Source organism: Aspergillus oryzae, chromosome 6 (assembly GCF_000184455.2).
Source record: "Aspergillus oryzae RIB40 DNA, chromosome 6".
In the NCBI taxonomy this organism is placed as follows: Eukaryota; Fungi; Ascomycota; class Eurotiomycetes; order Eurotiales; family Aspergillaceae; genus Aspergillus; species Aspergillus oryzae.
The window spans coordinates 3,872,449-3,898,649 of NC_036440.1; the positions used below are offsets into that span (position 1 = coordinate 3,872,449).

Below are 26,201 nucleotides of genomic sequence, written 5' to 3' on the forward strand. Positions count from 1 at the left end.
ATATGATATTGGTATAGTTGGTAAGTCAGTCTTCTAAGAAAGAGTACGTTGGATGCAGTAATAGCTGATAGGGATATGATATTGGTATAGTTGGTAAGTCAGTCTTCCAAGAAACAGTACGTTGGATGCAGTAATAGCTGATGCGGATATGATATTGGTATAGTGGGTAAGTCAGTCTTCTAAGAAAGAGTACATTGGATGCGGTAATAACTGACAGGGATATATTATTGGTATAGAGAGTAAGTCAGTCTTCTAAGAAAGAGTACGTTGGATGCAGTAATAGCTGACAGGGATATGATATTGGTATAGTGGGTAAGTCAACCTTCTAAGAAAGAGTACATTGGATGCGGTAATAGCTGATGGGGATATGATATTGGTATAGACAGTAAGTCAGCCTTCCAAGAAAAGTCAGGCCCGTCTTAAAGCAAGTCATGACTGCTATGGCTGTCCTCTGTCCCTTTCTGTGTTGTTAATTATAACGTCAGGATCGATGGTCGTGCGAAACTGATACAGAAGTCACGGACCTCATTGCTGGTTGTAAAAATAAACTCGTCCTCGGGAGACGCACGCTGCTCCGCCATCCAAAAACCGCTTTCAGAGTATGTGTATGTTGAATACTTCGAACCCGAAATATTCTGACTTTAATCAAGCAATGCTTTCGTTCTAAAAACGATTCTGAAGTTATTACCCATTACTTGGTTCACCGAGCCATAGGTGATGCATACATCAGCATAGACAGACGCCAGTCGTCCGCTTTCCACATCTCCAGCTACTCAGGTAAACAGGCCCTTTTCTTTGGTCCTTTCATCTCTTATTAATACAAACTCATGAGCAGATCTGCGAAAAGAATACAAAGAATCAGGTTATACCCATCTTTTGCCGATTATCAATCGCTTTGATGTGCTTCGTCAGTGGCTTGGGGTGTGTGACAAGCAGCATTCATGCATGCGGGAAAGGTCTCAGGTCGTGCCAAAGCGCGTTATTTTCGTTGGAACAGATCATTCAGATCAGCTGCAACTCCGGGAGTCCGCACACATAACACAGCCATTTGACTATATCACGCTATCGCACTGTTGGGGCAAGCCGACCGATGAGGAGATGGAGCGATTCCGTACCACGCCTCGAAACTACCAGAAACGACTAGAGGGGTTCAGCTATCAGGGCCTTCCAAAAGCTTTCCAGGACGCTATTACAGTGACCCGAGAATTGAACAAGCAGTATCTTTGGATTGATGCTCTCTGCATCATTCAAGGTGACCAGAAAGACTGGGAGGAGGAAGGTGCAAGGATGGACAAAGTATTTGCCTCTGCATACTGCACGATCGCGTCAAGTTCAGCATCCGGTTGGCATGATGGCTTCCTCAATCGCACTCAGAATTTCTGTCAATCAGAGGGAGTCAGCTCCGATCAAAAGATCATTGATGACTTTTGTAAGCTTGTTGATGAAGGCCAACTGCATACACGGGCCTGGGTGCTGCAAGAAAGAGCGCTTTCTCGCCGAACTATCTATTTCACTGCACAACAGACATACTGGGAATGTGGAAGGGGAGTTCGTTGCGAGAATTTTACCACATTAAGATGGTAAGTCCCCTTCCCTAAAGTCGGAGGAATATCGGTTGACCTACCAATTACCTTAGTCCCACTACTAGATTATATCTACTTGACTCACGGTTTCCTGAGCGGCTCGTACTCGCAGGTTATAAAACGGCAGCCTTATTTCTCCAAGAGCTTATCACTGACTACTCTCGTCGTGATCTTACCTTTCCGAAAAAGGATAAGGTAGTTGCATTTTCCGGCATAGCTGAACGTATTAAGGAAGTTCTAGCTACTGAATTCAGATACGGTGTCTTTCATTGCTTTCTTTCTCGGCTCCTCTTGTGGAAGCGGGCTGGAATGGAGAGTGATCAAATTTTTTACGACAATGATTATGTGCCGTCGTGGTCTTGGATGCGCTATAACGGTAAAATTGACTTTCTGACACAGTCGGCTCTTCAAGTCCCAAGGAACGAAAGCCTAAGCTTTGACAACTCCGAGCGCGGCATCAATATCGAAGTTCGACAACTTGAAGATTGTTATACGCGAGAAAGGGACGGAGAGCATATAATATTCAGCAAGGCAAAGAGGGTCGAAGTTATGAAGGGAGTCGAAGTCGGCATCCTACATTTCGACATGGGTTCGACGGCCGAGGTTGAGTCTCGAAACTGTGTCGTCATTGCAATGAGTCAAGATGACGATAAGGATGACCCTAACAAGGAATACTATATACTTGCCGTACAAAGAACGTCGGGAGAGGAGGAGTATGAAAGGCTGGGAGTTGGGCGAGTGCGAGCATGCTACGTCTCGAAAGGAAGTACTTCTGGGAAGCTTCTGTGACCTGGCCGTTTCCCTCTTTTCCATGTCATAGGACAACAGCAGCACGATAGTATTATTGCTCAAGTTGAACGAACCGAAGTGGGTTTTAGATGAAGCTTCCTGGTCTTCAGCAGTTAGTTAGACAGAAGGCAGATTATCAAAGGTATTTCGGGTTAGTACGGTATCTCATTTCCGCTTGCCATGCCGTCATGAAGACCCACTTGCTCTGGGGTATATCAACGGTTGGGGTCTCTCGTACATAACAATAAGAGCATGGTATAATCGAATCATGCCTGTTTCAGTTCGCCGTCTTTTGTAATTCCCGTGCAGAAGAGGCCTGGGTCGTAAGGCTCATTGGCGATTTTTCTCTTGTTGAACTGTCTCTTTGGACCCACCAGTCGAGGAAAACGCCCGGCTTACGCTGCTATGTAGTTGCTACTTGGAGGCCAGTTACGTCCCGTAGAAACTGCCATTCCGTCTAGGTACAACGTTTTGCAGGAGATATTCGCCTAAAGTCTTCAGCATGGTTGCTGTCATTAGTCTCACTGGCCTAACCTATGTTGGGAGCTTTATGACCGCCTGCTTCCTATGCTCGGCAGCTTCACTGGCTTTCGAGATTGACATGCCGCGACTGACTGCATATCACAGATAAGCTTAATCTGTGCTGGCGATAGGTGTGGAGACATCGCTCTACTATTCTCTGCACCACGGTTAAGAACTGTGAGGAGGCTTTAGAGAAGAACCGAAACGACTAATGTGGATACCTAAGCGTTGTTCCGGCCATGGAAGCTTCTAGGTATCTGTAATGATTTTACACGTACTGTAGGGAACTGGGTGGCTGTACTGGACAATGTTGATGCTGAGTTTCTGGTCTACCGTCTTTGCAAAATCAAGGTCAGGCTGCTTATGACAATGATAGAGCAGATCGTTCGCAGGAACAGTATCTCCCGCGAGGCCCAAATGGATCGTATATCAACCAATACTACTTTCAAGAGGACGAGTGTTCTGTAGCTAAGCTTCCAAACGTATGGTTACTTAAAGACAGTGTTATTGAGCACGAAGAACAGAACTAAGTACATGAAGGAGTGTCCTGATATATCCCATTCTCCATAAATCAGATCATATAGCTTCCCATACTAAAGTCCATTTCATACCCATAGTCACGTGACGCGTGGCCGCTCCGGGCGTCGTGGTAGCAATCCGCAGTTCTCCCGTATAAGAGTGTTGTGTGCTTGAGCGCTGCCCTTATCAACGCTTTCTGCCTAGCGAGTTCGCCTTCACTTAGTGGGTTAACTAGCAGGGGTCCGTAACAGATACGTAATAGAAGAATTATATGACATCATGCTGAGAGACCATCCATACCACCGTTCGTTATGTCTCTGTAACAAGCTTACCGTTATTGGTTAGCGTACGTATATCAGTCTTGGCAGTGGGGCCTTTAGAAAAGAGAACAGTAACACAGGCGGAAGGCGATTCTGAATCTTACGGTACCATCGTCCAAACAGGGCGAGCAACAATCGAGGTTCAGCAGTGCTGGTCTGGCAAGCAGCTCGCAACTCCTTACACGTGATATTATATAATCTAACCTCCGGAGTCATTATCGGGCCGTGCTGATGATGGGAGCGTCGTGCCGCAAACACAACAAGGCAGAGAGATACGTGGTTGCCAGAAAGGGCAAGTTGATGCCATATGGCCTGTCTCCGAGTGACCAGGAATAGGAGTTACCTGATTCCCTGAGATCTACGGTGCTGGGGCGGCGGTTCCATGTTCTTCCATGGATATCTCTCGCGGTACATCTGCCGTGGCAGAATTGTGTAAATTAATAAGCCAAATACATTAAAGCATAACTCAATACCATTTCTATGTTTTGTTCGATTATAATTTACAGCCAGAGGAATTTCGAGACCGACTGTACTATGCAATCCACAATTTCTCAGCCATCACAATAGAGTTGGCATCTTCTTCACATTCATCCAGAAAGATCTCCCAGCCCTCTAAGTTTTGGGATACTAATAACTGTTGGGCTGAAGCATAGCCTGTTCTTCCCGCCCTCGCACCACCTGATTACTAGTAGAGCGGGAGAGTTCTTGTCACGGCGGCATTTAAGTGGCATTGTGATAGGTCCAGATGGTAGCATAACGGGGTTTGTCAAGCAATACCTCATCTCCACTAGATATTGCTTTAGATGTTCGACGGCCGTGTCTAGAGAAGCCGTTCTTACTCTGCAATAAACTCTCCCATATTTTTCTCAGTGGGCAGAACAGGGGCATTGAATGAGTCTGGAGGACTGTTAAGCTGTTTTATGCATTTCGAGATCACAGAAAAGGTAGATAACATTTCGCTGTTATCATGGTACCCCGCGTGTGGTATATCAATCTCGATGATTGCGTAATTCTTGGCCCATGGGTGCGCAGCCACTTCTACTTGTCTCTGGTTAAGCCTTATACGGGAAAAGAGACCCATAACTGAGAATCCCCCAAAATATACTAATTTTCTTAAGCGGATGCGAAGAAACTAGAACGATGAGGAGGAATTTTTAATGGTCAAAAATGAGACATGTTGATATTCAATTTCGAAAGTCTTGAGAGGATTTCATATGAGAATGATTACCAAGTCCTGGAGGAAAACATGATATATACCCAGCATCTCAGAATAAATATTTATCTCTTTTTTTAGTACTACAAAGTGGATGTACAGTTTTCGTACCAGACTCCTAGTCTACAATACCTCCACTGTATTAGAAAACTCATTGTATCCCTGGAAAGTGACAGCAACAGTTACTGTATTGATGCTTACACCACCGTGCCTTTCGTATTGATTAGACTTTCTTTGGTCTGGTGATATACTTTACAGAAACGAAATTACGAGACGGCTGCCATGATAATGAACTTTTTGTGGAGGGGATTTTAACCAAGGGGCCATTCTGTATCACGTCTACCAGTACCATCACATTGCCTTGGTTCCTGGACAATAAGGCTACGCTATGATACTGTGTAGTGACTATAATACAAGATCTACCTTCGGTAGAACCCTAAACTTGTGCCGCCTCTGTTATAGAGTAGTGTTCTTGGGCTAGTGTATGTCTTGAAGTCTAAATCGGTGTATCTTTGAACACAGGCAGTGTTTCTCGTAAAGTATAGCGGAGATACACTGTGTCCAACCATCAGGTATTGTATTACTGCGCTAAAGAAACATATTATTGTTACCATGGCTAAAAGAAATGAGTGATCTGTATTCCAATCATCCTTTTCTGGAGCGTCTTGTACAGTAAATAAACTAAACTAACACCAGTTTTGAACCCTTCTGCTTTAGATACAATAAAATACTGCCCAGCTGATAATACCGCTTCTAAAAGTAATACCTTAACTACGCGCTCGATTTATCGGTGAAATATAGATCAGTACCTAGAAAGGAGCCAGGAAGTACAAAGATTCTTGGAACGACTAAGGTGTAAAGAAACTATTAATACATTTCAAATACAAAAGTTATCCTACCAAGAGCTATTCCTTGGACATTCTCCTACGCCCCTTCTGGTGTTAACTAAAATATCTCAACCTCGGAAAAGTCAAAGGTTTATTTAGAATCCACACTTTAAGCCATCGAGATGGAGTTCGCTGATTCCAGTCCTGGTATTTTTTTTCGTCTCTGTACAATATTGGGGATTATAAGTCTTTGGATAATATCAGTTTTCCTTGCATTGCTAGGCGGAGGCCACCTTCCATTCAGATAAAATACCAAACACAGCCATTCTCCCGTGTCACAAGTATTCACCTCTGCGTAAGTCTTTGGCGATTGTCCTAGTACTCTATGATATTCTTCTGATCTAACTATAATAAATATAGATTAGGGCAAATCACTGAAATATTTAAGATCTATATACCCTCTTGGTCTTTCTATATTGAATATATTTCTATATACTTTCCTGATATACATTGTAGTCCGCAATAGTAATTAAGTACTGTAAACACCGGAGGGGATTTCTCAATTTCTTACTTCGGGATAAACTTCCGTTAAGATATACTACTTGGAATTCAGACACTAGAACCTAAACATGCGCTGCAGCATCTATCCTCTTCGGATCCCGCCTCCCCCTCCCAGATATGGGGAAGTTCCTTTAGCTAATCTCTCTTGTCGTTGTTTTTCACTCATGTCCGCCCAAGAATGGCGATAACGGAGCAGATCCACTTCATCATACTCTTTACCAGTCCCTCTATGCCTGAATACATACTCCCAGCCACGCTTTGTCTTTACTCCAAGCAGTCGGACTTCCCACTGTGGGTTTAATGTCCAATCTGACTTGAAGACCATCTGATCTATATCAGTCTGCAACGTTCCAGGAGGCAAATCCATCTTGAAGTTTTGTGAGACAGCCTGATAAACTCCTGCTGGAGGGATATTCTTTGGAGCATCGTTTTGCGTTATTCGCTTTTCACGACTTCTCGTTTTAGCACCGTTTTGTCGTCCTAGAATATTTAGTACTATAACAAATATTTATAGAAATTCAACACTCACGCATCAGGACGTGCAGAAATTTCCCCATAGCTGGCACCTTTGCGATACAGATTCTCTTTTTTAGGAGTGTATTATCGGGGGTCTATATTTATTGAACCTTTCAGCCTTGTGAAAATGAGAAGGAAGTCCTTGAGTCGGGTTATATTTTATAATTCATATGACTGAATCACGGAAGGACACCTTAGTTATAATCCCAAAAAGAGCTGGGCCAAATAATTACAAAAATATTCTTCCAGTATTCAGGGGAAGTTGTTACTCGGTCATTTGCACGTATTTTTCGCTGGCAATCGAATTGGTTCATCGTCAGAAGATCTTACTAAGGTCATTTAAAGTACATACTGTCGTTGATATGAACCACAATCTTACACCGGTATAATATACAGTGTTAGTTGTACTTAATATTGATAATACCGAAGCATGGATTCCTTCCTAGTTGGTTGGACGGTAATATTGCAGAGTAAATTTACCCCAAAAAATAAGATACATAACAATAAGTGGAGGATAATAGAATTCCAGTGAGCGAAATTACGGCGTAAAGAAAGACAGCCAATCTCGCCTTTCTTGCCAAGGCTGGAACTCTAGCTCGAAAAGCTCAACATCAAGCCATACACTGTTCCTCACTAGCTGTTGCACTAGATTTCGGATTCGCGCTGGGCGGAAACTAATAAGTGATCAGTACCTAGTAATACGCCGGAAAAGCTAATGTGCCTGTGTATGTAACTGAGCAAAGGAAAAGAAACGAAACATACCAGTCACTAGCAGCTTACCAGCCTGCCGCTTCATTTCGGTTGAGAGCACCTCCTTCCAGTTTATTTCGAGGCTATGCCTAAGGCGACAAAAACACGTAAGTTTTCTTCCCTGTTCGTGTAGACCATACTTTTCCCTTAACCAATGTATTAAATTTGGTATCCGTACTGTACTTGGGTTTCTGGAACATATTAAAGAATCGTAAATACTATGTATTAAGAAATGGCTATCTATGGTACCAAAAAGCTCTTTCAAATAATGGGGACACTGAATTACCGCCACTAGACCAACGCTTTCGTTCATTTATGTCATAGTATGCGTACAACGGTACTGTAATACAAGACAGATGTGATTATGATTAATACTGGGTAAGTTACACTGTGGAGCTACCCTCCAATCCTTTCGATTGAGAAATACAATACAGATTCACAGAGCAGAGGTACTTCGGAAGTATATAATATTAGGAACACCCAGGACTTTGTCTTGTTTAGCATACTTCTTCAACTCATACTCAGGCTTGTTTCTGGTCAAACAAAAGCGCGCAGTTATTATTAGTTACTTCTCAACCATCTTTGCCCATACTTAGCTATCTTCTTATTTTTTCAACAGGATGCGTTATCAAGCGTTGAGTCTGGCTCTTCTTGGACTTGGCAAAAGCTATGCAGCGCATTTTTCGGATACTTGCAACTCGTTCGACCTCCAGGGGTCTCTCCTGATGGCAAAATGCTCGAAATCGCCTAATGGTTACTACTACGATACTGTGGTTGACCTGAACAAGTGTGTGGGAAATAAAGACGGCGTTCTTATAAGAGGGTATGCGCTCTATAGCTTATTTTGAATCCAAATCTCATATCCCATAGGGAAAATGTCTTAGGAAATATGGAGTGTAGTATCTGCCTGTCAATAGGAACGCAGATTAGGTGCATGTGTTATGGAACAAAGGGGGTGTTGGCCCCATCTTCAGTCTTGAACCTGGGTATGTGTGCAACATATCAGCTAGCCGAGTACCTACTGACTATAGTAGACGATTTCATTAGCAACCAAGGGGGAACGCTAACCTGTGACCAAGAGGTCCAGGTAGCACCGCGATAAAGCCAGTGATGAGACTAATCTTGTCATTTGTTTGGCCATGGTATTGTAGTAGGGAAATATACAGAAGTAAATCTAGCACTGGGGACTACGATGATTCTGTTTAATTTTCACATCATCACTGTGGGGGCTTGCTTCTGGCCGTCGTTTTCCATATATTGGATCTTACTTTGTACCTAGCTTAGGTTAGATAGGGTTAACTTGTTATATTTGGCATATAAGTGTATAAGTGTATATATCTTATGACATTAGGCATGCGGCCGCCTTAAGATCTTTTTGGATGGATCGTTAGCTATATAACCTTACTCTTGGGCCTGCAGAGTGTCTAGTTTCCGCTGTTACCATTTAGACTGTCTAACGGAAATATATTATACAAATGCTTGCTATGAGTCTGACTACTGGAATACATACCATACTTTCTTAGAAGAAAATGTGAAATATAAAGATAGTATAATATATAGCGCTTACATATGCTTGGGAGGTTATATACCTTTCACTAAATAGTCCTCAGGATATGGAGATATGTGTCAGACGAAAGCGAAGGAAACGACGAAGAATATGATCGATTTAATGCAGCATCTCTAGGTATCGCCGACGAACCATAAGTTCTAAACCAGGATATCATGGAGCTCCCTTTAGTCGCCTAGAGAGGCAGAACGTATGAGGTAGCAAGCCAAACAGCATATTATCCATAGCGCAGCTTCATAGATGACGACCTATCCAGAGAATTAATGACATGGGGTCCTACATCGGACGCACTACTTAGCCTGGAATCTTACATAGGAACTACTACGTAGGCCGGCATCCTACATAGGAACCACTGAATAGGACCATAGCTTGGCGAATGACCGTCAGGGATTTAAATGCCACCCTGGCATTTAGCGCGACTTGGGTGCTGAGGCGACTCGCCATGGTGGGGACGATGGAATCAACAAAGAAACACGCAAAAGCGCAAACCTACTTGAAGCATTTGGGTAAATGCAGAAATTTGTGTTTTGATCTTTATGCGTATAGGTCCGATGCAGATCGCTCTCCGATATAGATGGTTTGATGTCGATGGCTCTTCGACGTGGATAGCTCTTCGACGTAGACGCTTCGATGTAGAGGCTTCGACGTCGACGGGTCTTCGACGTAGATGGTTTCATGGCAGGCGGAGGGGCCAATGAGAATACTTCTCATGCATCGATTGTCTTGGGCGTCACTCGAGTTTAAAGGCACCTGGTGCTGCTTAAAGGCGGACCGTCATCTCATGTACGAAGGGGACCTAAATTACCCTACTCGGGCCATAATATGATTTGCAGGAACGCTGGTCATGTGCCATGTACTGAAACGCCGTGGCCTTGGGTTATTCTACAAATAGCGAGGCACTGCTTGTTATGGGAGGCACACCTTTTGGAGCCACCGACGGAGGAAATAATGCACAAGTCGGAAGGAGGGAGCGGCGTCTTTCAGAAACAAAAGAGTTTCACAGGGCTCCGCCTGGGGACGGCTCGTGCGTCCGAAAGTCGACCCGGATGCCGTCACATGCAAGAGACTCGTGCCCTTGGAGGCTCTAGACGTCCGAGTAATGCCATCATTTGCCTAAGATACTTTCGCTAACAGTATTTGATCCTGTTCCATGAGAGTCTGGTATGTGACTTTTCCTGGATCTGAAGGCTCTAAAGGCTACGAGAGATTTGAAGATATTGACGGGATTCTTGTCTATCACACGGCTGGGTTGCTTACAACGTTCTTTGGGCTACCCCTCTTCCAGCGGCTAATGAGGATAGCTGGTTGGCGCAATCGCATCACGAGACTGGCCATGAGGCTGGCAGGTAGGGAGCCTCTGTTATTTTCTCTACCTACGCTAGCTGCCTCTGTCTATCAATTTGAGATACCAAGGTTGACTGAGTCTTTGCCCGACCCTTTCTGACGTATTAAAGCCAACCTGCCTAGATGCGGCCATCCAGCCGGGACGAATTTGCGATCGCGATCATCTGCGCACTGACCCTCGAGGCGGAGGCGGTTGAAGCACTCTTCGACGAAACCTACGACCGGTTGAGTGCGTTCTATAAGAAACAATCGGGGGACGACAATGCCTACTTTAATGGGAGGATCGGGTCCCATAATGTGGTCCTATGCCTTATGCCACGGATGGGGAAAGGGAATGCTGCCAGCGTCGCAGCGAGCTTGAAGATCAGCTATAGGAAGATACAAGTGGCACTGGTTGTTGGTATTTGTGGCGGTGCCCCATATTCGCCGACCAAGGAAGAGGTCTTTCTGGGTGACGTAATTATCAGCGATGCAGTGATAGAGTACGACTTTGGCAGGCAATACCGAGGTGGCTTTATGCGGAAGACCGGCGTGAGAGATACGCTTGGGAGACCAAATCGAGAGATTCAGTCTCTACTGGCCGGTCTCCAGCCGCAACAGTCCCGCAGGGACTTTCAAGCGAAGATGCTACAGCATCTGCGCGTAATCCAGGCAGCACAACCTTATTGGCGACAGCCGAGCTCTGCGGACGATGTTCTGTATGAGGCATCCTATCAACACAAGCATTACGGTTCGGGTTCACCTCACTTGTGTAGCTGTCTTGACGATACGTCCGATGAAGTCTGCCCGGAAGCTCTGGACGCAAGCTGCATTCTTCTAGGCTGTGCGCAGGACCAAATCCATCGACGTCGAGGATGTCGGGAAAACACCAGTCCAACTATACAGATCGGGACCGTTGCTTCTGCGGATACTGTGATGAAGTCCGGTGAGCATCGTGATAATCTAGTCAAGTCGGAAGGCGTGATTGGGTTCGAGATGGAGGGTGCAGGGGTATGGAACAACATTTCATGTGTCATCATTAAGGGGGTGTGTGACTATGCAGACAGCCATAAGAATAAGGCATGGCAAGCGTATGCAGCAGCGACTGGAGCCGCGACCGCAAAGGCTTTCCTAGAGTACTGGGACCCGACTGTTCTGGAAGGTGAGTCCGCAGTCCCAAGTCTAGTCTCTTATACTAAATATGCGGTTTCTAGAAACCAACGAATTCTATATCCCGCTGGACCTGAGAGGAGTCCCTGCGATCGAGGAGTTCGTTGGGCGAGAAGAAGAACTATCCTGCCTATGGAAGCATCTACAACCCACAAGCGAACGGACACGAAAGGTTGCTGTCCTCCATGGTCTTGGTGGGATTGGAAAAACGCAGCTAGCCATTCACTTTGCACGAAAACATAAAAATGATTTCACAGCGATCTTCTGGCTAAGCGGCAAGGATCGAGCTGCCTTAGTCTCATCTTTAAGCTCTTGTCTGCCTCGGATACGAAATCCTCCCGTGTATACCCAGGTGACTAATGAAGAGGAAGCCGAACAAAGAGCGAATCAAGTACTCCTGTGGCTGGCAAAGCCGGACAATACTAGATGGCTTGTAGTCTTTGACAACATTGACCAATACTCTCCAGTGCAAGGCTACGACGGCTCCAAATACGACCTCTACGAATTCTTTCCAAATGCAGACCACGGATCCATCATAATTACTTCACGTCTTCGGGAACTCACTGAGTTAGGGAAGTCATTTCCGGTCCAGAAGCTTTCGCACGAAGATACTACCCGGCTATTGTTGCAAAGCTGTGGCTTGTCAATTGAAGACATTCGGCGGACAGAGGCTGAGCAAGGTACTACAGTGTCCGCTAAATATAAGGACGAGGGCTGAACTTTATAGATATCACTGACCTTGCGGGCCTGCTTGACGGGCTCTCGCTGGCAATTGTCATAGCGGGAGCCTTCATGCGTCAAACTGGAACGAATGCCAAGGAATATTTGGAGCTCTACCGGAGTTCCTGGTCCGACTTGCAGTCCCAATCAGGTCCCACACGCCACTACCAACAAGGGAATATGGTACAGACGTGGATGGTGACCTACCAAGAGATCCGGAAAAGTGATCCAACAGCCGCGAATCTCTTGCTCTTACTCGCATTTTATGATAATCGGGATATCTGGTATGAACTGCTTCGAAGCGGTTTGGACTGTTCCGACCCGCCATCATGGTTTAAGATGGCAGTGCCAAACAAACTAGCATTTAAGACCAAGGTTAAAGCGCTAGTGGGATTCTCGCTGGTTGAAACCAAACAGCAGGGCGGAAGCTACGCCCTGCACCCTGTGGTACAGGATTGGTGCCATCATGTTGCGGATTGTAATAATCTTACAAGCCAACTGCATGAGCTGGCACTGATGTCTGTTGGATACATGGTCCCACACAACAGCGAGAGAGAATATGCAGAGATCCAGCAGCGGTTGCTTCCACATGCAAATTATCTGATTAGCAGGGAGAGGGACCATTGGCAGAACGATACTATTGATGTGTCGAATGCTTTCCACGGCATAGGGATTCTCTACTCTGATCAGGGGAAGATGAAAGAGGCCGAGGAGATGTATCAGCGGGCCCTGGCAGGCAAGGAGAAGGCACTAGGCCCTGGTCACACATCCACCCTTCGCACAGTCAATAATCTTGGGGTTCTCTACACTAATCAGGGCAAGCTGCAAGAGGCTGAGGAGAAGTATCAGCGGGCTCTGGCAGGCTGGGAGAAGGCACTGGGCCCTAATCACACATCCACCCTTACCACAGTTAACAATCTTGGGATTCTCTACGCTCATCAGGGCAAGCTCAAGAAGGCCGAGGAGATGTATCAGCGGGCCCTGGCAGGCTGGGAGAAGGCACTGGGCCCTGATCACACATCCAACCTTGACACAGTTAACAATCTTGGGATTCTCTACGCTCATCAGGGCAAGCTCAAGAAGGCCGAGGAGATGTATCAGCGGGCCCTGGCAGGCTGGGAGAAGGCACTGGGCCCTGATCACACATCCACCCTTGACACAGTTAACAATCTTGGGATTCTCTACGCTCATCAGGGCAAGCTCAAGAAGGCCGAGGAGATGTATCAGCGGGCCCTGGCAGGCTGGGAGAAGGCACTGGGCCCTGATCACACATCCACCCTTGACACAGTTAACAATCTTGGGATTCTCTACGCTGATCAGGGCAAGCTGAAAGAGGCCGAGAAGATGTATCAGCAGGCCCTGGCAGGCTACGAGAAGACACTAGGCCCTGATCACACATCCACCCTTGACACAGTTAACAATCTTGGGATTCTCTACGCTGATCAGGGCAAGCTGAAAGAGGCCGAGAAGATGTATCAGCGGGCCTTGGCAGGCTGGGAGAAGGCACTGGGCCCTGATCACACATCCACCCTTGACACAGTTAACAATCTTGGGATTCTCTACGCTGATCAGGGCAAGCTGAAAGAGGCCGAGAAGATGTATCAGCAGGCCCTGGCAGGCTACGAGAAGACACTAGGCCCTAGTCACACATCCACCCTTGACATAGTTAATAATCTTGGTCGTCTCTACGCTGATCAGGGCAAGCTGAAAGAGGCCGAGAAGATGTATCAGCGGGCCCTGGCAGGCAAGGAGAAGGCACTAGGCCCTGGTCACACATCCACCCTTCGCACAGTCAATAATCTTGGGGTTCTCTACACTGATCAGGGCAAGCTGCAAGGAGGCCGAAGAGATTCCTGACCATTCGGAAACTCGTACAGCGGCAAACAATCTGCTGCCTCTCACTATCCTTCATGCTAATCAAAATACCCCTCGTCGCACAGCCACTGTTACCCCGGCTGCACCTGACTTACTGCTGAACACCCTCGGGGGCGACTCAACGAAACGCCGACGAAAAAGAGATGTCTTGTACAGTTTTCTCCGCCGGTAGTTTCCGGACACTGGGAAGATTACGCGAGCTTCGTGGGCGGGTTTGATCCTAATTTAATGGGTAGGCAGGTTGAAGACGCATGACTTTTTACCGCCACGCATCAGAGCGTAGGCCCACAAAGGGTGTAGGCTTTGGTATTCGGGTAGAGGAGGCCTTGTTCTATGCCTACGCCGGAGTATGCTCTGGGCCTCCGCATGCCTCGGTGCTTATATCCTATTCGTATGTCTAGGCTTCTGGTACGCATAGACGCTCATATCTTAGCATAGATACGCATTTATCTATCCTAAAGCAAATCATCGCCAGATTGAGTCTCACCCTTGAATCTAACAAGCTTGTAGAGCAGTCAAGCTTCACTCCAAAGATCAAAAGGTCCGTTACTACGCTAAAAAAAACCCCTCACTATGTATAAAACAGTACATCATATGGACAATAGCTGACGCAGCAGTCATTGCTTGGACGGGTGTCGATCACCATTTCAAGCGAGGGTTGACTTCTTGCGCCAGCCTAAGCCGAGTAGTGCCTCCCACGACAGTCCCATGGGAACCCTCCGCGTGATTCAGAAGCTCAGACTTCTGTTGCAATGGCTTCCCATCACAGACCGTACAAGTCACCCCTTTGGCCGGCCAGGGAGGGTTGACATGTTTCCGCAGAAAGTGTCTCGTGAGTGAGCCGGGCGTCGAATGCTTCAAAAGGCGATCTTTCAGGGGGAGCTTAGGGTTCCCCAGACAGAGAAAGCAGATCTGCGGCCGTTGCTTTGGATAGTCGATGCGCACGGATTCCATCGCTTGCCGTAGGGCAATTTCGGTCTCATCCTCGGCAGAGGATTGATGCCGCTTGAAAACAGGGCTAGATTCATCATCGCCCGGCAGTCGCCGCCGGCGTGATTGAGTCGTTCGACGGGTAGGGCGTCCCTCTTCCACGCCGCAGAAAGCAGTGACAGCATTGATGGCGTTGATCCGGCGTTGATACTCCGCTTCCAGGGTGGTCCCCGGCAGAGAGAGGATAGCGTCAATCATCAGCATCTGCTGCGGGGGCATGAACCCCTTCCGCTCAAGAGCGCCCATCACTTTGGCATCCACTAGCTTCCCAGCCAGCTGCCGTTCGAGGTCGATTACCGGCTGCTCGTTCTTGTACCGTTCCAGGTTCTCTCGGATGCGTCGATTCCGTTGTCGTTGCTTCTCGTTGCGCAGTTCACGAATAGATGCGTTGTACTTCCGCTTGGCTTCCAGGGTCCGATCCTGGAGGTGTTCCAGCTTCACTTGGAGCTGACGGTGGCGCCCAGTGAGAGCGCCGGCGTTAAGGGGACCAAACGAGGCTTGACAGGCCTGGGTCACGCGATCCAGCTTCGCCTTTCGGTCCACCCATTTTCGCTTCCGCTCGTTGACAGTCTTCTGTCGTTCGCGAACCGCCGGGAGCTGGTTGAGAGACTTCGACTCTTCCGCGGAAAGCCAAAAGGGCCGATCGGGATCGATCGAGGCGCTTAGGGAGCAAGCGAACCGCACAAGAGGGGTTTGAGAGCCGGTCTTGCGCACGATGCCCTGGACGTCAACATCAACGTCAACCTCGTAATGCCGAATGAACGTGCGAATGTCGGCATGCTGAAGCATGACGTTCTGTAACGCATCCGTAACTTCCTCTTTTCGCTGCGTTAGCTCTGTCTGGAGTAGGGGACAGGGTAGATACGCACCACTGCTATTGAACGCTTTCGCTCCTGCATACCGAAGGAGGTATGGCTTGGTCACCTGTTCGAAGCCGGTGATTTGGCCCGCACGTCACATACGACTTTTCCACTGCGATTCGAAACCCTGTCGCTTCGCGAACTGTTTGGCAGAACACGTATTTATCCAACAGGTCGTCCTTCAGCTTCAGTTCCTGCTGTCCCAAGCCATCGAGCACCCCGAGGCTGTAGAGACTTTCCGGGCTGTCCAGCACTGGCCCTGTGGTCGTGATGGACTTGAAGCCGTTAATGTGAAAGAGCATGCCGAGCAGACACACATGCGGACTGAGCACCAAGGTCGGATCGAAAATGATTTCGGGGATTTTAAACTCGTTCCTGCCCATAAATTTATCAGTAAACTGCTTCGGCGGTGGCCGTTGCCAGCACGTACTGAGCTCTGTCTGCTACGGCAGCCAGACACAATCGAGTTTAGGACATTCCGGGTTCAGCCGCACCAACTTCTTTGGCTGGGAGGTCTCCATCCTATGGCGAGATGGTGATGCGGCGATCAACCCGCGGTGAATGCGCCTCAACAGTGTCTTCGCCTGTAGAGGATATGGAGAGCGCCGTACAGAACCCATGCTTCGGTAACCTGAACCGTGCTTTATGGACGAAAAACTTACAAGGCCTAGAGTGTACAACCGAGAGTAAAGGACAAGCGGCGTCTGATGGGGAGCATATCCATGGCGCTCGGACTGTAGCGGTGGCATGGCGTTCCCATCAGCTAAAACAAGATAGTACCTGGGCTCCAGAGACTGGTATGTTATATCTTCACTGTTAAGATCGTTTTGCTGGCTGAACGAGTACACCAGATACCCTATTCGATTGCCCTCGCTCAATGCCCGTGCAGCCAACAGGCAGCCAAGTCGATTCTGTGACAAGCGTCCTTACACCGGTCAACTCAGGAGGGTGGGTTGGAGTTTCTTTGCCTCAGAATGGAGTGGCATTCCTACTCCTAGTTGAGATGGCGTGCTCCGTAGCTGCTCACTCACTATGTCCATCATACCAGCTTCCAATATAGTCCCAGAGTACGTAAAGATGGGCCGTTTCGGAACTGACCCTAATGTCAAAGCATCCAAAGTGAGCCAGGGCGCAGTAGGTCAGTTCACGTTATGTCTCTTCGCATTTCTGTATGGCCAACTCGATTCATCCAACTTGATTTCTTATAAATTTGAATCCAAGCTTTGTGAATGGCAAGTTTATCGGCACATGCAGCTATTGGCCAATACGAAGTCGCTTCCGCCCGTGTACGTCGGCCCCACACGAGTGCTGCTCTCGTAACCTCATTCGCTTTTTCATCGGCCGGCTATCCAATTGGGAACGATGAAAGTCAATGATCAACACCCGCTCTAGCTCGGCGTTCCACAGCATGTTATCCGGCCGAAGGTCCTGGTGTAATACCCCGAGTGAGCGAATCTCCTTCAGTGATCGCGAAACTTCATGCCTGATCGTCTCAACATCTTCCAACTTGTGGATGGGTTCACCGCCCCAACCCATCAGGAGCATATGGCGGATCTGGCCAGCCCCGTGCAGGAAGTAGATCATGGCCAGGTCAATTGTGCCGAGAAAGACCGGGACGGCTCGCCCTTGGGCTCGCCAGAGGATACAATAAATATCCGCCTCTCGCTTGACCTCATTCCACAGGTAAGACGTGGTTCCCTTTCCGACGACCGTATACCCATATGCGGTGCACGTGATTTTGAAGGGCGCTCCCGATGCTCCACAGCCTCCTATGGGGGTGCAGTCGACGTCGAGATTTTGGTCCAGTTGCTGCTTAATCCGCCGAACCAGACCGCTGGCGTCAATCAAGTGTTGGTTGCTGGTGCCACCCTGTCGATGGAGCTCGACATTCGGGCAGCAGTCATCCAGCGTGCCTCCTCGCTGCAGGCCCAACAGACATTGCTGGGTACAAAATTGAGCGTTGTGTTGGTACCGACCGTGTTCGTTCGGCCGGGTGCCCGTCTGACGGGCTGATCGCTGCACCGATGGAGATGATGGAGATGACGTAACCTGGCTGAAGCCACGCTTCCGCCCGCCGGGAGCGGAGTCCGTATCCGAGTCTGGAGAATCCTCGCGCGCCATGGTATTCGGCGCGCACTGGGCTCGAGACCGGGTCGAATACACTTGTCCTCTACAACCCGCCGGTAATGTCGACAGGATTATTGCCCTGCCCTTCTCCAGTAAACCGCCACAATAAACCCCCCTCCCACAACCCCTTTTCTCTTTTTCTAACTGGATAGAGAAGCAAAGCGCGTTAAGCATCTACTTCCTATTCATCAACCCCCGCACCCAAATCGGACGAAGGACTAAGATCTCGATAAAGGAAAGCACTAGACTACGCCCAAATACTTGGTTATATGGATGGTACGTCTACGCAGGATTCGGGCTGAGGCCAATGACCCGACACACAATTGCCCACGGGAGAGCGAAGAATATGTTGGATACCAAGGACTGTGCGAGATACCATAACTATGAGATAATACAAATATTCTAGAACGACTCTTACATCTTCTACGCCGTGCTGACCGAGAGGATACTTCCCAACTCATATCCATGATTCATTCTGATGCTTCCAACAACTAATTCTTAGCACTATTTCTGAGGCTACTGGAGTAAGCGACGATACGAGTCAAGGCGGAATAACCGAAGGTCGTGTTTAGGACACGTAGATCTGCGCAGTGGTCGTGGACTGTTGTGTACATCTGTTGCGTTGAGATCGTTCTTCTGCCCTGGTTGGTTGTATCCATTTGATGAGTGTCTGAACAACGGGTTTTTGAGAGCAGTACGCTGCATCTCAAGTAGTGTTAGCCTTGAGGCCATATCATAATCCATTGTATTAACCTGCCTTCCGTCGTAGTGAAAGTATGGTTCGAGCGAGGATCGCCAAGTTGAGGACGACTGGGTATGTTTAAGGCGGCGTCCATCCAGGAATAATCAAGCCAGTGCAGCTGTTGAAAGGGCGTATCCAATGGAATCTAATTGCTGTTCTTCTAAAGGGTATCGCGGGAGTAATGACAGCACCATGTCATTAAAGTCGATGAACTGAGACTGAGAGCATAGAGCTGCCATTTCGAAGGCCGGGGGATACGAACCCGCATCTGCCCAGTCCACGAGCCACACAAGGCCGTTTCGGTCCAGAATAAGGTTCCGCGGACTGATGTCCTGGTGGGTGAGAACAAACTCGGTGAACTTGAAGGGCGGAAGGTCTGGCGATGCGTGCTTGTATGCTTTACAGATGTCCAGCTTGTGGTTGAACCAGCCCTCGAATTCGGCCACGTCCTTGAAAGGCCCGGCGCTGTAGTGCGTGAAGAAGCGACCACGACATGGGCCCCCGCCGATCGGACCTGGCTCCAACAGCTTGATGGACTGCATTTCAATGATCATCTGGGCCGTCTGCTTCGCGACATCCATCTTTTGTTCATCACTGAGTTCTCTCCAGCAGCCATCAAGCGGCTCGCCGTCGATATAATCCATCACAATATATCCCATGTTGCCAAAATATTTCGTATCGTCCATGAAGTGGAGAGACCGATGGACACGAGGAGCTCGAATATTAGACTTTGATGCGACTAGTTGAAGAATCTTTGCCTCGCAAGGCAGCACATTGCCGCCGCCTTTTAAAACGAGATTCTTAGACAATCGCACCACCGTCGTTTGGCCGAAATCGTAAAGGATCGGAGAAGACTTTAAGAGGTCGATAAGAGACTCATCGGAGACGCAAGTGATGTCTTTATCATCCAGCGGGAATGCCCTGTCCGAGGCCTTACTGGCCGGCTGTCGAGATTGTTAGTGCAATATTCACCACCGGAAGAATTGAGGGAGTCAATACATCGGTGAATGGGCGTAAGGGTCCTTCCATATTCCTAATTCTTCGGTTATTTTGTGTAAAGGTCCGTGATATGGGGAAAAAATGGGTTCATATCGAGGTACCACTACAGGAGGGCAAAGAAAAAAAAAAAAGGGGTAGGTAAGCTGAATGTACAAAACTTTTAACATTGTTTGATGCCATCGTTATCATGGTCGGGCTTAGTCATTGCCAAGGAGCGCAACAGACCATGAAGGGAGATTGATAGGTGGTCAAGCGCCCAGTTAGCGCTTAGGTGGGTTTTCGGCTGACCAGTCTTGTCTCAGCAGTCGCTGGCTTCACCCAAAGGACGTCGGTTGAGATAAGAGCGTATCGTTTTAGGTTTAGATGAACATTTGACTTCCATTGGCTCCCCTCTCTTGCTGGATTCCCTTGAGCGGCACACATAATGAAAGATTGATCGCATTTCCGTCAATGATTAGTCCCTCTACGCGCTGGCCTCAACTTTCAACCTCTAATTATAGCAATTCGGCTTCCCAGGCTTTCATCTATCATATGCACGACGAGTTCTGAAACAGTCCATCATGACGATAGACAGCGAAGCGCTTAGGCTGTTTAGAACGCGATAATATTTAAGGGCACCCGTTCACTGCTCCAAGCCCATCCTTTGACAAACTTCCGCGAAACAGATCCTCCTCGCCTTTCTTTAAACTTGTTATTCCACCTTTTACTGCTTGGGTATGTGTCCATGTTGTTGTGGTGTTATGCATTGAAGAATTTAACGTGTACCAGGACTCTCCGACACATGGTTTGAAGAATGGCAAACTTTCATCCCCTCAATTTTATACCAAAGCACCGCCAGGCCCAGATTCTGGAGTCACCAGTGCAGTCTCTGATTGCTGTGCCACACAGCAAAAAGGCTAACACAAATCATTGGTGTCTCTACCTCTTGACATCCGACCGGAGCTCTGTCAGAATCGATTGCCAGCCTAGCTACTCCGTCCCAAGTACCATTCTCCCTGGAGGCTCCAAAGCCTATGTAATCATCTCTGAGCTGTCATATACTGTGTCCAAGGATGCTCAAGCACAATTTCTTCTTGGAGTCGCCCCCGGCCTGAAGGTCAGGCATTTTTACGATTTGCTGATCGAGAATGGACGGCACAAATACGAATTCGATTCAAACGGAGTTGGTTGCAGATTTTGGACGACGGATCAGATCAATCTGCTACACCAGCATCGGCTTATCACGGACACGGCACAAGTTACAGTTGCAAAGAACGGGATTCTTAAACTGTGGCCTGATCAGACACCCCTCGAACTCGACCGGGGAGCCTACTACTAGTGCGGATGTCAGCAGGCAGATGTCTGCTTTGTTGTTCCTTGGGTTATCAGGTCACCTAGCTTGCGAGGAACAAATGCGGGCAAGGCAGCATCTTACGCATTCTGGCCAGTTTGGGGATCTCGGACCCGAGCCCAACTCCTGTTCAGATCCACAATACCGTTGAAGATTCGTTTTATATGCCATGCTATTTTCTGTGTCTTCTTTTTCGAGTATCTTGTCCTGTTTTGTTACGTTTCTACTTGCTGTTAGAAAGATAATCCATCAACTTATGGCTTTGAGCTCATTCGCAAGTATTCTAAGTGACTCTATATCTCGCATGAAGAAGGTCAAGTCCATATATCAAAGTGTAGGTCGATGATCAACCAATACAGTTTTGTTTCAGGACCGAAGACTGGGAATTTATAGTATCCAACGGTACATATTACTCGGGAAGATCATCATCTGGAACATCCGCAAGTTCTCGTCCTGCCTCCCAACCTTCTAGCCTTTCTGTCAACCTTTTGGGGGGGACCAGGTGGATCTGGAAACAGCTTGACTAAAACACGGATCCCTTCGGACTTCCATGCCACTGCCTCTCGTAAGACCATCCACACTTGACCTTAAACGCCAAGGAATTTGTTCCCCATGGTCGCAAGCGATGACCGGCCGAGCTGTTTCCAAGGAGCCAGGTCTCCTCACTTTTAGCAACATGGCGGCTTGTATGACTTCATATCCATAATGATGGATGCCTTCTAGGGTGAGGAATGGTACTGTAGGATCACAAGGCGGATCAAGACCAGATACTCGACTAGTCACCTTCACGGGTCGACCTGCTCCGAGATCAAGGATTCCGAAATGCCCTATTTTTAGGCCCCGTCCAGACGTTCTTCCAAGTCAAGAGGAGATTACGAAACGACCTGCGTATTGTCCTTGCTAGTCTACCGTAGTGGCTTGAACCATTACATCGTCCACCAACACAGCGAAACACCATCCAACGAGTCACTGGCTTGGCATGTATATCCGCGGAATACGGAGGTTGATCTGCTGTGACCCCGGAAAAAAGAGTGCCCGCTATCGGTCGAAGGTTATTCCTTTACCGACAGCGCAATGAGGACAGCATAAACCTGTTAGTGGCGGACCTGACCTCCCAACGCCTTCGTCGGATGGGTGGTCGGCGGCGTAGAGACATTTTCACCAGTGTCTTTATTAAATGTGATCCGTGTCTACTTCACGGTAAATCTTGACAGAGGCAAGGAATAAATTACCGAAATGTCAGTAAACAAGGACTACATGCTATGTGTTTCTCCGCCTAAGTTGTTCCGACACTCAGAAGAAGGTAATATCAAGTAATATGCCTATGGGCGGCTGGCTATAGATCTCAATGCAAGTAAAAGCTTCCTACTCCGCTGCTATCTCGGTCCACCAGGAAAGTGTCACACCAGAGACGGAAATATAATACAGCAAGCCGAGTGATGCTCTTGACACTCTCAAACCTATTGCTCTAACTCAGTCTGGACTTGCGACTGGTAAGCACTTCGTTGCTCCTCCACCCTGGACACTTCTTGTCTGAAACTTTCCACGGCGGCCGACAATCTGAGATTATCAATATTCATTGATTGCGATACTGAATGAAAAAAGTTCCCTTGGCCGTCGGCTCCCAGGAGAATGTAGTAGGACCTTTTAACCGTGCCTCTGGCGCAAATGGAAGGGTGTGATACTCCATTAAACTGTCGTATAGAATTTGGCTCGGTTGCTGAGTTTGTCGGTGCTCTTTGGGCAACCTTCCTGCCTATTGCCACTTTTGCTTCTGAACCCGTACCAGAAAGGTCCCCACGGCATAACTCTTCTGACTGTCGAACAAACAGTATTGAATATAGGATCTTCCTCTCCAGGGCGACGAGGTCGTCATGAAAGTTTATAGCATCCATTGCATGGATAACTCGGAATCCTTCTGAGTGTAAATCGAATAAAATGTAAACTATCAATGCAACCGTTTCTGCTTATGGATATATCAGAGGCTGAATAATAATTGTAGAGACAAGTCTTACCGGCTTTGTTATAGGTACTCTTGCCATCGAACTCTATCGTGCGAGGCCACCAACTCGGGACTATCCCACGCCTATAAGAGTACACAAATTGAAGACGTGGTTCAATGTAGCTCAAAAGGCAACGTAAGAACATGTTTAAAGGGTGGTATGCTAACTTGTTAAGCATTTGCTGAGACCACATACGGATCTTGTTTGTCTCCTGGCTGTAGAAAGTCACTTGCTGGGTAGAATTCAAGGGGTCCACCAATGTCCAAGACTGTTTTTCTTTGTTTATGTCACCATTATATGGCACCTCCTTATTTGATATGTCCTGCGGAAGGTAGATCTCTGGAATCTCAATTGTTGTGGATATATCTATTATCCTGTTAGCATGATGTGTTATATCTAGTCATTGGAGATCTACTCGCCAAGCAGCCCGTCTCTGAATTTCTTCTCGTAATCCCCCACTGAGATAAGAACATCTAGCATCTGCTTACATCTCGATACTTGTAACTCTTGTGCACTGTTCACACTCTCGCGTAGAGAGTCTTCGACAGTGTCTCTGAGGGCTTTCAAAATATACCTATAACAGTCTACTAGTAGTCAGCACAAGCTTTTCACAAGTAATATTGGATATAGAAAACAAGCCTACCGTCTCTTCTTGTCTTCTTAGTTGTTTTAGACCATGCAGCAACGAGAGCTGTAAGTTCTGTATTAGACAGCCTTTGAAGGATGTCTTTTCGAGCCTTCCGCAATTCGTCCACATCCCATATAGGAACTTCGCGACGGAGGCCTGTGTAATATATATTAGTGTAACGGAAGAATACGCTTTGACCTTCATTAATACTCACTACTGCTTGTAGACATACTGCAAGAGAGCTTAGGTATTGGTATTTAGTTACACTGCTGAGGTGTAACGTTTTAAATATTAAAGAATGTGAATCTGGAGCAGGAGTAAGAAGTCATAAAGCAGGTTAACTAACTACTGATATACTATTCTGTAAACAAAAGCACATGAGGCTGCCAAATGACTGAGCTTTACCGTAAAATGACGAGAAAAGTAACATGAATACTGGCGCAATATTCTAGGCAGCTCTAGGAAGGGGTTTGGCATCCAACCAATTTCCAGACGGGTTATCGAGTTGCTCTCTTCATCCATGCTTATTTCTTCCAGCGTCCAATAAAGATGTCACTAGAGCAGCTCTAAATTTAACCAAGTAGTCTTATGAGATTGTGTAGGTCTACGACTGCGCAGGAATTTACCTGACTCGTAAACAATCCTCAGCCTTTACTACACAGGGATCGGTAGTTCTAGAATCACAGCCTTAGCTCCTCCCTCAACCCAAAGGGTAACATGTCTGACCGCACGATACTATTATAGCCATCCAAGCGATAAAAGGATATATTATGCAGCAATCAATATTTGCTACGTTACATCGATACGACCGCATTCTGTTTAGTACAGCAAAAATAAAACCCGGGCGCAACTAGCTATTAATTTGATCACTGATGTATACAATATGTGAGGTTAAGAGCATATATTCCACTTCATTAGATGAAATGGACCGCATCGACCCATACATTGCGTCTTGACGTGGAAGTCCAACCAATCATCTCCACTATAGCAGTTTAATTATTATTGGTTGAATACAATTCATATCTCCACATTAAGGCAATGAGGATCTGGAAACGTCCAAAGTCGAACTGACCTGTGGCTCTCAGCAGCTGGCTCCTGACCGATGCAAGACTGGCAACTTAAGTGGCTGTAACTAGCCTTCCCTCGTGACATCCTGTTTCATTTTAATCAACTGTTAATTAGAGCACTTGACGGCCAGACTTGCGAACGACAGGGGAATGCAGATCAGCTAAACTTGGGTTGATTAGAAAACAAACCTAACTCCAGACGCTCGTCTGGAGCACCTGAAGTATCCATTCCCTATTACTAGACCCGCATCTCACGTGATTTCGAAATTCTAGTTTCTCTTTTACGAAGGTGAGAGCAGTTATGCTTCGCCAACAAGACTCTACAAAGATTATGGCCGGGAAAAAGAATAGGCACGGGACTTCATTGCTTTAGGATTTTATACTCTAGATACTTTAATTTTTCTTGGTCAGCAATCTATCTTGAAGGCCTCAGCATGAGATCCCAAACAATATGTTCTCTTGTTTCCGGAACCTATCCCAAGCCCCACTGTATCACATGACAAATTCGGAGAACCACTCATGAGATTCACGCCCAACAACATCGAAATGCCTGACGCATGATGTGTCCACTGATGAAGAGGACAATACCAAAAAGTAAGTATTCGGAGGTAAACTATCTTTTATCTCTTGCAAGCTGGTGTATATTCGCATCCATATATCGAGCTTTTGGGAAGAAAAACCATACTCGATTTTTGGTCTTTACTTTCCGCGAGAGGACGCTCTTTTAGGATCTGGCCTTGATTTTCACTTTCCTGCCCTCTATTTTCTCTCGATATTTGCAAGAGCGCCAGCTATACGCCGTCCCTTTCTTAAGTGATGCGATAGGTAACATCTAGTGTGCTACTTGTTAATCAGAAGTTTGTTTGGTCTGACTATCTACAGTGGACTATGGCGGCCAAATTGTTTTACACACCCATACCGGAAGACATTGCGGATGACAATAACAAGTTAGTAACGGAGGCTATGAATAACGTTCGTTATCAATACTTCCCGTTTCCGTTACCTGAATTAGCTAATCGCAGTTCAGTTTGGAAGTGATTTTGAAGCGTCAAAGATAGATATCGAAGATACCTGGACAGCCTATACTATCAGACTTTTCGAGGCATCTCCCAAAAAACAGTTGGTAATATTCCGCCCACCTCCGTCGTCCAGATTCTTCAATTGTATCAGGGTTCGAAGTCCACAAAACGCGGTTGAATG

General features: G+C 47.2%; 4 protein-coding genes across 4 annotated transcripts; 2 read left to right on the forward strand and 2 right to left on the reverse strand.

The window, feature by feature from the left end:
* Window positions 1-945: 945 nt before the first annotated feature.
* On the forward strand, window positions 946-2,372 carry AO090138000135 (HET domain-containing protein; the record flags this gene model as incomplete). The annotated part of the gene is made up of 2 exons (XM_023238530.1): window positions 946-1,580; window positions 1,637-2,372. 2 exons carry the CDS (start codon window positions 946-948, stop codon window positions 2,370-2,372), a joined length of 1,371 nt encoding a protein of 456 aa, XP_023093268.1.
* Window positions 2,373-6,416: 4,044 nt separating this feature from the next.
* On the reverse strand, window positions 6,417-6,891 carry AO090138000134 (uncharacterized protein; the record flags this gene model as incomplete). Its single annotated transcript, XM_023238531.1, has 2 exons — window positions 6,417-6,814; window positions 6,864-6,891. 2 exons carry the CDS (start codon window positions 6,889-6,891, stop codon window positions 6,417-6,419), a joined length of 426 nt encoding a protein of 141 aa, XP_023093267.1.
* Window positions 6,892-19,078: 12,187 nt separating this feature from the next.
* Window positions 19,079-20,003, reverse strand: AO090138000133 (aminoglycoside phosphotransferase family protein; the record flags this gene model as incomplete). Its single annotated transcript, XM_001825586.3, has 2 exons — window positions 19,079-19,918; window positions 19,974-20,003. 2 exons carry the CDS (start codon window positions 20,001-20,003, stop codon window positions 19,079-19,081), a joined length of 870 nt encoding a protein of 289 aa, XP_001825638.1.
* Window positions 20,004-20,766: 763 nt separating this feature from the next.
* Window positions 20,767-21,291, forward strand: AO090138000132 (uncharacterized protein; the record flags this gene model as incomplete). The annotated part of the gene is made up of 1 exon (XM_023238532.1): window positions 20,767-21,291. The coding sequence occupies one exon, from the start codon at window positions 20,767-20,769 to the stop codon at window positions 21,289-21,291; it is 525 nt and encodes a 174-aa protein (XP_023093266.1).
* Between the last annotated feature and the right edge of the window lie 4,910 nt (window positions 21,292-26,201).